This window comes from Perognathus longimembris, chromosome 20 (genome assembly GCF_023159225.1).
Source record: "Perognathus longimembris pacificus isolate PPM17 chromosome 20, ASM2315922v1, whole genome shotgun sequence".
In the NCBI taxonomy this organism is placed as follows: Eukaryota; Metazoa; Chordata; class Mammalia; order Rodentia; family Heteromyidae; genus Perognathus; species Perognathus longimembris.
Genome location: NC_063180.1, coordinates 29,383,709 through 29,397,191, shown reverse-complemented (window position 1 = coordinate 29,397,191; position 13,483 = coordinate 29,383,709). Strand labels below are relative to the sequence as shown.

General features: G+C 46.1%; 1 protein-coding gene and 1 non-coding gene across 3 annotated transcripts in view; both read left to right on the top strand.

The window, feature by feature from the left end:
• Positions 1 to 13,483, top strand: part of Arnt2 (aryl hydrocarbon receptor nuclear translocator 2) — a 90,803-nt gene that overhangs the window by 56,408 nt on the left and 20,912 nt on the right. For both annotated transcript variants that reach the window (XM_048368892.1, XM_048368893.1), the window contains 6 exons: positions 2,078 to 2,143; positions 3,359 to 3,444; positions 6,669 to 6,745; positions 8,525 to 8,659; positions 11,067 to 11,141; positions 12,255 to 12,406. In XM_048368892.1, coding sequence (XP_048224849.1) covers positions 2,078 to 2,143; positions 3,359 to 3,444; positions 6,669 to 6,745; positions 8,525 to 8,659; positions 11,067 to 11,141; positions 12,255 to 12,406 — 591 coding nt within the window. The remainder of the gene's footprint in view (positions 1 to 2,077; positions 2,144 to 3,358; positions 3,445 to 6,668; positions 6,746 to 8,524; positions 8,660 to 11,066; positions 11,142 to 12,254; positions 12,407 to 13,483) is intronic.
• On the top strand, positions 5,061 to 5,167 carry LOC125339208. Its single transcript, XR_007208494.1, has one exon. It is a non-coding gene; the product is annotated as a U6 spliceosomal RNA (small nuclear RNA).

Below are 13,483 nucleotides of genomic sequence, written 5' to 3'. Positions count from 1 at the left end.
GCTGCCTGACCCCTGCAGGGCTCCAGGAGGCCCAGCACTGTGAGCCACTGGCCAAGGTCAGTTTGATGCGTTTGCTGTGAGGCCTGGGACTGCACTTTGTGTCTCCAGGCAACTACAAGGTTGTCAAGAGGAGATGCTTTGCATCTGCTCCTTGACCCCTTGGCTAGATCTGCAGAGCTGGCAGCATTCATAGGGGCCCCTGTTAAAGGAATGGCTCTCCAGGACCTGGGGTTCGCTGTCCTCTGTCCTGCATCTGCCCTCTCTAGGTTGGGGAGTTGGAATTGGTCCAGAAGGCATAGGTGAAACCCCCTTCACCTCCCCTTAAGTCACACAACAGCACCGGGACAACAGCACGTGAGGGTGGAGCCTCACTGCCTGTTTCCTGTTCACCTGGCGGGGGCACACTGGGTCATATGGCCAGCACTCTTGCAGGAGCACCATGCCATCAGCCAGCGAAGTCGAGCAGGGTTGTCCTGCAGTGTTTGGTGAATGGCACCAGAGCCTATCCTTGCTCAGAAGCATTCAGTAGTGCTCAGGCAATACAAATTACTCTCTTCTTCCTTCTCTTCCTCCTACTTATTTTTGAGATAGGCTCTCCCTTTTTGCCTCAGAACAGCCTAGATCTGATCTTCCTATTTACAGTTTCTGTGGTAGCTGGGATGACAGGAATATACCACTATGCCCAACATTTTCTATTGAGATGGGATCTTACATTCTTTTTTCTTATGCCTGCCTGGAACCTCAGTCCTCCTGATCTCAGCGTCTGTGAGATGTACTACCATGCTCAACTACTGGCTGAAATGGAGCCTTGTGAAGTTTATGCCTAGGTTGTCCTTCTAATCTTAGCCCTCTGAGTAGCTAAGATTATAGGCATGAGCCACCACCTCAAGCAGGAATAAATTCTTAATGGCGTCATCCAAGCAATTCCCTTGCAAGTTCATTGCTTGGCAGTATCATGTATACATTTGTTATCTGTATACAATGCCATTATTACTGCCCTGTATCAATTAAATTCACTTAGTCCTCTCTCTGCCCTGGCATTTCTCTAGATGTACTCCAAATTGCTTGTTGAAGTGCCAAGCCCACACTGCCTGATCTGTGGAAAGCAGCCTTCTCTGCTGATAATGCAACTTAATTTCAGCAGGACACTGGGCACAGTCCACGGGAAAAGAGCAGAGATCCTGCCAGCATACCTAGGCAACAATGCCACAGACTGAGCCTACTGTGAAAACCTTTGAAGTTCTGGCAGCTTCCCGAGGTCCCAGAGTGAAATGGCACTCTTACCTTTGTTGTGTTGCAAAGTAAGATACCTGGGCTGGAACTTGCCATGCAGTTGGAAAATGAAAATTCACTTACCAAGTGGGCATAACCACCAGTGGCCAGAGCCTGGCCACTGTGCAGGCTTTGGATGTTTGCTACCTGGTATGCTGGAAAGGTCATTGAGAAGGTCCTAACAGAGTGGGAGTGCTGCTGCTTCTCCCCTAGCTCCCAGAGAGGGCTTCACGGAAAGATCTGGTTTTACCCCTCCTTGTGTCTTGCTCCCGCTTTCTCCTCTGCCATCAGCAGGCCTGCAGCTGTCTAGACGGTTCTAGGATCAGCACACACAGGAAGGAAGGAAGAGCTTCCACAGCTGTGATGCTAAAACATGAGAAGATGCTACCGTTCATCAACTGGCAGCATCTGTTTTGAGTTGGTGTCTTTGTTCAGGCCTGAAAAGACACTACTACTGTCATCACCCACTTCCTTGTTTCCTGAAAGCCACTGTGTTACTGAAATGGGCTGTAGGACTCTGTAGAGCTGGACTTCTCTGCACTCTCTGTGTAGGAGCGATGGGCTGGGCCCTGGAACACTTTGCAAATGGATTTCAAGTAGTAGATCAACTTACCTTCCCCTGATGCCAATGGAAATTCAAAGGCCTGCAGGCCTGCTCCTTCACTTTGCAGAGTTTTGGCCACAGGTCTTGCCTGAATAGATGCATAAGCATCCATTGAGGCCCATGAACTTTCTAGCAGCATTGTGTGTGTGTTGTGAACTTACCTGGATCTCTGCTCACTCTAATCTGTCTGTCAAATCTTAGGTGTGGAAATGCTCCCTTGGATCACCTGCCCCTTAACAGAATAACCACCATGAGGAAAAGGTTCAGGTCAGCACCCTCCTGATATGTTCGTGGAACTATGCAGGTTGATAGTGTTGGTGTCCTAAACCGGGGAGTGGCCCAACCTAAAGAGGGCTGAGTTTAGGGAGAACCAAGATTGTGCTCCAGGGAGGCAGTGGCTGAGGCAAGAATGTGACATTGACTAGAATGTGCCTATCAGTCTACAAGAAAACACTCTGGATGGTAAAAGACCAAACGTTCCCCAGGTCGTGATGAATTATATACATCTCTAGACATTCACCAAGTGAGGCCAAAGGAGGATATTCTTAGGAAGGGATCAAAAAACTCTTTTCCTATATGCATATGTGCATATAAAAGAATATTTATCATAATGAACTCTTAAGGTTCTGGGAGTATGGTCTAGTGGCAAGAATACTTACCTCTATACATGAAGGCCTAGGTTCCATTCCTCAGCACTACATATATAGACCAGCTTGGCAAGAAAACACAAAAAAACAACTCTAAGAAACAGGAAAAACAGGAGGTTTTTGGGTTTTTTTCCTTTGTTGCTGTTTTGGTTTTCCTTATCGTTTGTCTAGTTTGTAAGTTTATCTGTCTTTGGGAGGGGAAGTGAAAATGGAGGAACAAAGTTTAAACAAATGAGGCAAACAAATACTCACTAGACACTATCTTGAAAATGAACTATACACTTGTGTGTGAGGATGGGCGGGAAAAAAATGGGAGAGATCAAGGGAAGGGGTGACACTGTTCAAAACAAAATGTAAGGCCGGGAATGTGGCTTAGTGGTAAATTGCTTGTCTAGCATGCATGAAGCGCTGGGTTTGATTCCTCAGCGCGACATAAACAGAAAAAGCCAGAAGTGGTGCTGTGGCTCAAGTGGTTGAGTGCTAGCCTGAGCAGAAAGAAGCCAGGGACAGTACTCAGGCCCCAAGTCCCAGTACTGACAAGAAAAAGAAATGTAGTCATTACCTGATTATATAACTGCAAACCCCTGTATGTCACTATTACAATAACAATAAATAAAAATATGTGTATATATTTTCTAATAAAAAGAATAAAAGGTTTAATAGAATTTACTTGTGACTTCCAGACCATGTGGGAGGAGCTGAGACAGGGTGAGGCGAAGTTAAGATTCAAAGTTCTGTGAAAAACAAAGGAGCCCAATAGCTTAGCAACTAAAGGAGCTGTTGATATGAGGCTTCTCATGTGGTGAAAACAGTTTCACAGATATTCTTTCTTTAGGAATGGCCTTGGCCCTGTGAAAGAGGGTGAAGCTCAGTACGCCGTGGTCCACTGCACAGGGTACATCAAGGCCTGGCCGCCTGCAGGTAAGAGAATGGCAGGTGTATTACTGGGAGGCTGAGTGCTGCTCACATCTGACTAAAGAATGTGTGCTCCTAGAAGAGGCTGGAAATGACTCTTATTTTCTCTGGTAGCTAGAACATAGCAATCTTTGTCAATGGAAAAAGTCCTGCTTACCTGAAGCTAAGATTTCCAAAAAGAGCTTGTATTTAGTGGTCTGGGATCTGCTGTGGAGATGGAGCTTCTAAAACACAAGGCCCTCTCCGTGAGTGATGTGTATCTGTCCATGCCTGACATGTACAGCCTGCCTACAGGGAGCATAGCTAATGCTACTTCTGCTATGGCTAATGTTGCTTCCTGATGTTCTAAGCACATACAACACTTTTCTGTGCTTACTGTTGAGAAACCTCCAGACCAAAGATGTGTTGTGTTCATCTTCTTACCCTAGAAGGTAGCTCAAACTGGACACAGATTATATATCCAGAGAAGACTGAGGAGTGGGATGGAGGGAGATGTGGATCTCTTGCCTTGACAAAAGAAACAGTCAACCTAGAGGGATGGAGATATGAAAGAATTTGTTGCCAGAGTTTCTGAGGAATTTGTAGAGCCCACTTTCCCAGAGGTCTTTTTAAACGGCTTAAAGATACACATTTGGCCTACATGAGGTGGCTGAAATAAAGTCATGGCCCTCTTACATTATTAAGAAGTATCTCTCATGCCTGACAAGGGAAGGAGAGAGATGTTTGGCTTTGCTTCAGTTTTACTGTCACCAGAACAAAAATTCACTTGTCTGTTCATGAGGTTATGGTGGGGGTGGGGACATCTAAAATCATAAGCCCTGGTAGGAAGTGCACCTGCCATTCCTGGGATGCAAGGAATCAAGGTTTTCTCTTTCCTGTAACAGCTCTGCCCTGGGCTTGTCTCAGGTCAGAGTAGCACAAAGTTTATAGCTTGTTCTTGCTGCGGATGCTCCATCAACCCCAGGAAACCTTTTCCTTCATATACAGAGAACTGGTGTTTACCTGTCTCTTTCCTGCTTGTTGTCAGGCCCAAACCATGTATTTCAAAACTGTCTCACAATGACCAGCTGCCTGGTTCCCAGTGCTGATATATTCTTCTCCCTATTTATTTGTTTGTTTATTTATGTCACTAGGGGGCTTGAACTCAGGGCCTGGGCAATGTCCCTGAGCTTTTTTGTTAGTGTTGTACCTCTTTGTTTTTTTTTTTTTTTTTTTTTTGGCCAGTCCTGGGCCTTGGACTCAGGGCCTGAACACTGTCCCTGGCTTCTTCCTGCTCAAGGCTAGCACTCTGCCACATGAGCCACAGCGCCGCTTCTGGCCGTTTTTTCTGTATATGTGGTGCTGGGGAATCGAACCTAGGGCCTCGTGTATCCGAGGCAGGCACTCTTGCCACTAGGCTATATCCCCAGCCCCGTGTTGTACCTCTTTGAACCACAGTGTCATTTCTGGTATTCTGGTGGTTAACTGGGGATAAAGCATCTCTCCTACATTCCTTGTGGACTAGTTTTGAACCATAATTGTCAGATTCCAGCCTCCTAAGTTGCTAGGATTATAGGCATGAGCCACCGGCACCTGGCAGTTCTTCCTGTTTTAGAATCTGGCAAGTTCCATTGTAATTTAGGGTGCTCGCCTCGGCAGCACATATACTAAAATTGGAACGATACAGAGAAGATTAGCATGGCCCCTGCGCAATGATGACACGCAAATTCGTGAAGCGTTCCATTGTAATTTAGGAAGAGCTGGAAAGCACCAGTTGTATTTCAAAGCTTTGCTGTGCAAAATGGGGAAATATCTCTGAAATGCAAAATATTTGCAGATCAGTATCTTAAAATGCATCTTCCAGAATCAAAGAAACTTTGCTATCTAATTCTTCTCCTAGCTCATGGTACACAGATGCATATTACATTCTCTGAGAATGGTTCAGTAATGGAAACTCTTTCTCTTTGTTTAAGCAATGTGTACTTACTTTTTGACCCAGCACTTCCACTCTGGGAAACTACCTAAAGAAATACACATGCACAAGGTTTTATATTGTGCATTATTTCTGATTGTAAAAGAGTGTCTGGTACATTGACACAATCAGGTACTATGCAGTTATGGAAAAGAATTGAGGAAGATTTAGGTCAAGAATAAATATGAATGGACTCCAGACATACTCTTAGTTGTAAAAGCAAATCCCCAAAGAGTAGATTTTTGTATACTACTCTTCGTGGAAAAACAAATGTGCTATAAGCAAATATACATCTATCTGCTCATTGTACAAAAGAAACACAGCAAGGATAAAGCCAAAACAAGATAGATTGGCTACCTGCACACAGGTTGGAGAGAAGAGGGAATATGTAATAGGGAGGGAGAAAAAGGGACATTTTTTTCTGGCTCTCAGAACCATAGTGATGCATGGTAACCTATTGATAAACTTATGAGACCAGCATAGAAATATTGATGCTTGGTTGGAAGCAGTGTGAAAGGAAGGCTTCTAATTATCAGCACCTACCCAGGTGTGAAAATGGAGCACTTGTTTCTCAGCAGTAATTCTAGCTACAGATGTCCAGGAACCTTGCACTATAAAAGGCTCCAGAGCCCACTCCCTTCTGGACTTAAAGGAAGACTCTTCAGACTAGTCAACAAGGAATGCTTTAACCAATTCCTTCCTATCCTGAGTACTAGTTTTCAGTGCTGAGTAAGTGTAACTTATCCATTTCTCCTCCCGATCCCTTAAAATCCTTTACTTTCCTTGATAAGACAAACACAAGCTATCTTCTCCTACAGATATGTAGGCCCCCTTTACTTTAAGTAGTTCTTTGGCTTTTTCAGCCTCTCTTGTCTTTTTGCCTCTGATGGTGTTTATTTTATTTTCTGTCAACAGGAAATTAAAATGTTTATATGACTTGGGAGAACCACTTAGGCTTCTTACTGAAGTTTCCTTCCTAACAAATGTCTTGACAAAATTGTGAAAACATGCATATGAGCCACTTTAATTATATCTTCCTTCATTGTTTCTGCATCATTCACAGAGGCAATGATGGTGACCTTGGAACTGTCAAAAGACATCAAGCAGAGAGAGAAACAGGAAGTGGGAGAGGGGCTGTGAAGGTTATTGGCTAGCTTCCCTGCTCAGAACAGCAGCAGTGAATCTGGATTTTGGGTTGCACAAACTGAAATCATGAGCACTTACCCTTTCTTTCTGCTTGCTTTGGGCAAGCTGACAATGCTGGTGTATCTCATTGTAGGAATGACCATTCCTGATGAAGATGCTGATGTGGGACAAGGCAGTAAATACTGCCTTGTAGCAATTGGGAGACTCCAGGTAAGGAAACCCTTCGGGGTTCTTCCATCTCAAATGAGGCCTTCTTATGGCCAAGGGCAAGGACTGTGGATTTGATGCCTGTGGACTTGATGCCTGTGGACTCAATATTCACTGGAATTTGTGTGTCCCTCTGAGATAGGATGTGGCCAAATGATGAGCTGTTAGCAGTGGAGGTCTTGCTGTGTTGATATTTTTTTTTTATTAGTCCTTCACTCATCTCAGGCTGGTTTCTGCAGTCTAGTTTGTCTACATCACACATCCCTGCTTAATCACCCTCGGTGATTCCCCAGGGCCCGTGGGATAAAGACCAGGTTCATCATTCAATCTCATCTTCCTTTCTCACCACATCCTTGTCCTCGTGGCTTAACCCCCATTTCCCTGCCTCTGTGGTTATCCACAGAATGTTGGTTCTCCTGTCATTTATTTGTCTTTCTTTTGAACTTCCTTTTCCTCCTGTGTACTTTTATCTGCTCATCCTTCAAGACTCAACAAAAATAACTCCTGATGTTTTTAACAAACACCATTGACCCCTCCCCCATGCTGTGTTAGCACTAACTTCCCACTTTGGGGAGGGGCCTCCCACTACCTGTTTGCTGTATTTGATTGAGTGCTTGCTCATTCCTTGCAAGGTTCTCCAGAGTAGGGAGTAGGCCTCTTGTGTCCTGTGGAAACCCAGTACATTCAATATCTGACTCATGCAGTCAATGGAATCATTCAGTGTTTTCCATGTGACCCTTCCCCAGACTGACGAGAGGAGTATAACGAACAGTTCAGCGGGCACTAGTCTTCCATCCCCTGCCTTTCCAAGCTTGACCATTTTGTTCAGACAAATAAACAAGCAATTCCATTCATGTGAGACAGGTCCTAGATACTCCTCACTGATGGGTAAAAATAAGATTTGGACTGTGGAGCAGGTACTCAAAAGTGGTGGGGTAGCATGAAGGGGAAAGGGGCAGATGAATGAAAAGGAGAAGAGGGGGCTGGGGATATGGCCTAGTGGCAAGAGTGCTTGCCTCGTATACATGAAGACCTGGGTTCGATTCCCCAGCACCACATATATAGAAAACGACCAGAAGTGGCGCTGTGGCTCAAGTGGCAGAGTGCTAGCCTTGAGCAAAAGGAAGCCAGGGACAGTGCTCAGGCCCTGAGTCCAAGGCCCAGGACTGGCAAAAACAAACAAAAAAAAAAGAAAAGGAGAAGTGGGAGAGAATGCAGTCAAGAGTCTTATGTATATCCTACAAAATTAATAAGAATAACGAGAGGGATGGGTGAGTCTGTTGAAAGGGTGACATTGATCAAGATACATTTTATCTGTAAACTGCTTTGTTAAGTGGCAATTCCTTTGTACAACTATTTAAAGATGACAACAAAAAGGAAAAACAATGGGTAAATTGTGTCTGGAAACCTATACTTTCCAAATATTTTAACCAGTTACGTAAGTTCCTTTGCCATTTTTTTGTGAAAGGCGAGGCAAGAGAAGGGGAGGGTATAAAATGTTTTAAGGTTTAACATGCAGCATCTCTTTTAACCTCCCAACCACTCTAGGACGTGATAGGTTCCATTATTCCCATTATCTAGACATGTAAATTTTTCAGTGGCCCCAGTGGCAGGCAAGGGCATCCACAGGAGCTTCCGGAACACTTGAAAGCTGGCTGAACACTCTCTGTGCCAGTGGCCCAGAAGTTCAAGCCACATGCCTTATTCCCACTCTCTGTCTCTGGCCTCCCTCCTTCTCCGTCTCTGCCGTTAACACCTCAGCTGTGGACTCCCCTGTTCCAGGTGACCAGCTCTCCAGTGTGTATGGATATGAACGGGGTGTCGGTGCCCACAGAGTTCTTGTCCCGACATAACTCTGACGGGATCATCACGTTTGTGGACCCAAGATGCATTAGCGTGATTGGCTACCAACCCCAGGTCAGTATGTAATTTCAGTTACATACTGTTTGACTAGAGGCAGTTGATTAGAGACTTTTATTCTTAACATGTATTTATCTCATTTGCGATATGGCACTGTGACATTGTGAAGAAACACCATAAACACCATAAAGATCCATGTGCTTTGGATAGGGTGACACCTTTGCAAAGCAAGAAAGCTCACAGTAAACATCTGCGCTACTGCAGATTAACTTGTCATCTCTTTTTTCTAACCATTCTGGCTCTCCAGCTGAGTTTTTTTTCCACACACCTAAGTTCAGATCAATCCATCTTTATTACAAAGCTTACCAACATGAAGTAGTCTGAAGAACCTTGCTATGATGCCCGTTTGATTTTTGCTTAATCCTCTTTATTGAGGCACCTTTACAGGTCTTTGCTGCAGATTCTTTTTAGCAAATTGGTGGCTTGAGAAACAGGAAAAGGCAAGAGTAGTTAGCATCAAAGAACTGAAACAACTAAATGTAACAGGAGAGCTGAGCCCTGTGCCAGGCCTGAAGACAACTAGCTAGGGAGGGCCCTTGGGAGGCAAGTTTAATGTCAACCTGTACAGAATATTGGGTGACTTTATCAAGCAAGTATTGGTTTTCTTAGGTTTAGTTTTGTACAGTGCAATTTTGTTAGATTGCATCATTTTTTTTTTTTTTTGCTAGTCCTGAGGCTTGAACTCAGGGCCTGAACACTGTCCCTAAGCTTCTGTGTGCTCCAAGCTAGCACTCTACCACTTGAACCACAGCACCACTTCTAGCTTTTTCTGTTTATGTGATGCTGAGGAATTGAACCTGAGGCTTCATGCATGCTAGGCAAGCACTCTACCGCTAAGGCACATTTGCAGCCCCAGACCACATCATTTTTGTGAGATACATGTTAAAATATTTTGAGGAGAAGTGCTATGATCTCTGCAACTAACTGCCAGCTGGCTCAGCAAGAAGCCCATACATATGTGGACACGTGAGCTTATATGCTTACATGCAAGGGAGAAAAAACACACACTGTGTGTGCATGTATGTCTACGTGCACGGAGAACAATAAAATGCCAGAGTGACAAATGCCGACAATTCTTCATTCTACATGAAGAACGTACAGCTATTTGTTATACTTTAGGTCTGTAGAGACCTAAATTTGGAGGCAGTTAAAAAAAAAAAAAAAAGCTTTTTGAAGAAAAGAAAAAGACCTGTATTCTGAGGAACAAAGTTTGAGGAATACGGATATGAATGTTTTAATTATATGCATATTTTCATTTTTATTTATTTATTTATTTTTGTGCTGGGGTTTGGGCTCAGAACCTCACACCCACTAGGTATATATTCTACCACTGAGCTATACCCCAGTCCTACATATGTGCTTCACACTAGAAACAGACCAAACCCAGAATATGAGAGCCCTTCACCCTGCATTTCTTGTCATGCACATCCTGAGACTTCTAGGAGAGTGTTGGCGGTATGTTACCAGCCAGACTCTCCCGTGAGTGTCTGCACGTGCTCTGCACATGCTCACGGGACTTCCCTTTGTTGTGGAGTCAGTTCACACTGGACCAGCGTGTGTTCCTGCGGGCTCCAGTGAACAGTTAGCTTATGCCTTGATGCCCAAGACTTTAACACATTTGAAGCTGCCCTTTCACAGTTTCTGTTATTCTCTGTCTCATCATGAAACACTTCTGTTTTGGGTTAAGGATGAATAAAGCCTTAGATTAGTGCAGGTAGATAGCAAAAAGATTTTGAATACCATGGGCATTTTATGATAACCTCATTTCCTCAGCTACAAGACGGCTAGTTTCCACATTTAAGCAATTTCAGTTTTCATAGGCCACACATCTATCCACATAATATGCTTGTGCTTTCTTTTGATGTTTATTAAAATATGTTGATGGCAGTTTGCCTCTCCAAGGCAAACAAAAATAAAATTGCCTTCTAAAACCACTGATCCTGGTGCCTTAGCAAAATTAGTCATTGTTATGGAGCATGAGTAGAAGAAGCCAGCTCTGTGGTGGCTCCCAGGGAAAACTGGTGGTCATTGCTTTATTAAAAATCTGTGTGGGAACCGAGTTGCTGGTGGCTCACACCTGTAATCTTAGCTTCTGAGGTTGAGATCTGAGAATTGTTGAAAGCCAGCCTGGGGCCAGAAAGTCTATGAGACTTATCTCCAATTAACCATCAAGAAGCCAGCTGTGGCTCAAGTGGTAGAGCACTAGCCTTGAGCACAAAAGTTCATGGACAGTGCCTAAGCTCTGAGTTCAAACCCCAGGTCTGGTGCACACCAAAAAAAAACTACCCAAACCCAATACTTGTGGTGGGGCAAATTTAAGATGGACACATAAATGAACATCTTTATCCCTTTGTGAATAGATTAAAAGAAAATGGGATTATTGACACCTCTCTTTTTTATTTAGGATCTTCTAGGAAAGGACATTTTGGAATTCTGCCACCCTGAGGATCAGAGTCATCTGCGTGAGAGCTTCCAGCAGGTACTGACTGATTGTGGCTCATACGTAGCTGTGCCAGGCATGTGTGTGCATGGCTAGAAAGACCTGATTGCCTCCCTAGATCACACAGCAAGGTGGTAACAGATGAGGACTGGAGGGTCTAGGATCCCTGGTAACACCACCACCACCACATCAAGCAGCACATTATAGGCAACACTGCCACATGCCCCTTCATCCAGCAGCATGTGAGACTATAAACAGTCAGTGCTGTCAGGACCTAGTTGGTTTAGAAAATAAAAAGAAGGAACCTGATCCCACTTGGTGGCCAGTCAGCAACTCTTGCTCTGTGAGCAGGGGCCTCATTTCTCTGGTCGGAGGGAAGCCCAGGCAGGGATGCCCAAGAGCAAGGCCCCAGCCTGGTTCCAGCTGGCAGCAGCCATGCAGCCTCAGGGATGTTGAGGAGCAAGCCTGGCCATGGCCAGAGGAGATCGTGTTTCTTGGGCCCTGGCCACCAGCAGGCAAGGTGGGGGACCCGTGTTGATAAAAAGGAAGTGGCTTGTTCTTACAAAAGCATGGAGAGGGCTGTGTCCGGTAAGAGTCAGCTCTTGACCCTGGAGTGGAGCAAAGGCACTTAGTTGCCTGGACGAGAGACCTTGGAACACGAGTGAGTTGTGAGGAAGTTGAATTTGTTGCAGTGACCGTATGCCAGACCCGAGTCCGGGAAACGTGTGTTTTTTCAATTCCTTCTCTGGATCAGTTTACTGAGAATTCAAACAGAAGAGCTGAGCCGAGGAAAACTTAGTGCAAGCTCTGTTCCCACCCCTCTCCTTTTGGCTCAGATACCTTCCATGTGACAGTGGTGGTGGTGGTGGTGGTGGTGGTGATGATGCGGATGATCTGGGAGGTGAATCTGCTTTCTTGAACAGTGTTTTTTGTGCAGGATGCCTCAAATGCATGCTCGGTCTCAGAGGGGAGGAAAAAGGAGGCACTGCCCTCACTGTTGCGCTGGTTCCCTGGCTCCCCTCTTACAATCTTTGGCGGCAGCGTCCTGCTGGCCTTCACAGCCACACTGCCTGCCCTGGGCCTCCTCTCCCTCCAGGCAGACGCCATCCTCACCTCCTTCCCACCCCGACTTCCTCCCAAATGTTTTCCCAGGTGGTGAAGCTGAAAGGCCAAGTGCTGTCGGTCATGTACCGGTTCCGCACCAAGAACCGGGAGTGGATGTTGATCCGCACCAGCAGCTTCACCTTCCAGAACCCTTACTCCGACGAGATTGAGTACATCATCTGCACCAACACCAATGTCAAGTATGTGCAGCCTGTTCCCTCTGCCCGCCCTGCCCTCCAGTGGCCCTGCCCTCCGCTGGCTCCTCCTTCCACTGCCCCGCCCTCCACTGACCCCACCCTCCATTGGCCCTGCCCTCTGCTGGCCCCACCCTTCCCCCCAGTGTCCCTGCCCTCCACTAGCGCTGCCCTCTGTCTGGTCCTCCCGTTGCTGGCTCCTCCCTCCGCAGCCCTCCAGTGGCCCCTCCCTCCAGTGTGGTCCCACCCTTCACTGGCCCTGCCCTTCACTGCCCACACCCTCCAATGTCCCGCCTTCCACTGGCCCCGTCCTCTGCTGGCCCTGCCCTCTGCTAGCTTTTCCGTTTTCTGGCCCCGCCCTCCACTGCCCCCGCCCTCTGATGGCTCCTCCCTTTCCTGGCCCCACCCTCCACTGTCCCTGCCCTCCACCACCTCCTCCATCTGATGGCCCCCCCTCCTCTGGCCGCACCCTCCACGGGCCTTGCCCTCTAGTGGCCCTTGTCTCTGATGGCTCCCCTTTCTGATGGCCCAGCCCTCTACTGGCCACTCCCTCCACTGGCAATTTTGTATGCTTGCTATATCCAAAGCTGTGGGTTTTGTTTGGTGGCCCTCCCAGGCCCCATCTGCAGCCGAATATCCCTATAGGACCAAGGAGCATGAGGAGATGGAGTTCCCCATGGGGAGAAGTGCTAGTCTCTGTTTCTCCTTATTTCCCTTCAGAGTTGTAAGAGCCCAAAGTACAGAGTGCCACTCTGACAACTAGGGGCTGGTTCAGCATGTCAGTTGCTTTGAGACTTTATGTTTGCACAGCCTGGCTCCTGTGCTTTCTTCATATTCCACATCTCTTTAGGGGCGTGATCCACCGTCATGTCCTTGCATCTGCTGAAACCAAAATCCTTGTTCTTGTGATGGCATTGTTCCAAAGTGGTCTCAGGTTCTCATAGGACAAGTGCCTAATGTGCTGAAACGTATGTCTTTTTTCTTTCTTTCTTTCTCTTGTGCCTGTACTATTTTTTGCTTCATCTCAGGGTTTTGTGTGTTTTCACTCACCTCCTCTTGCAGCTTTTTGCAGGTTTGTTAGAG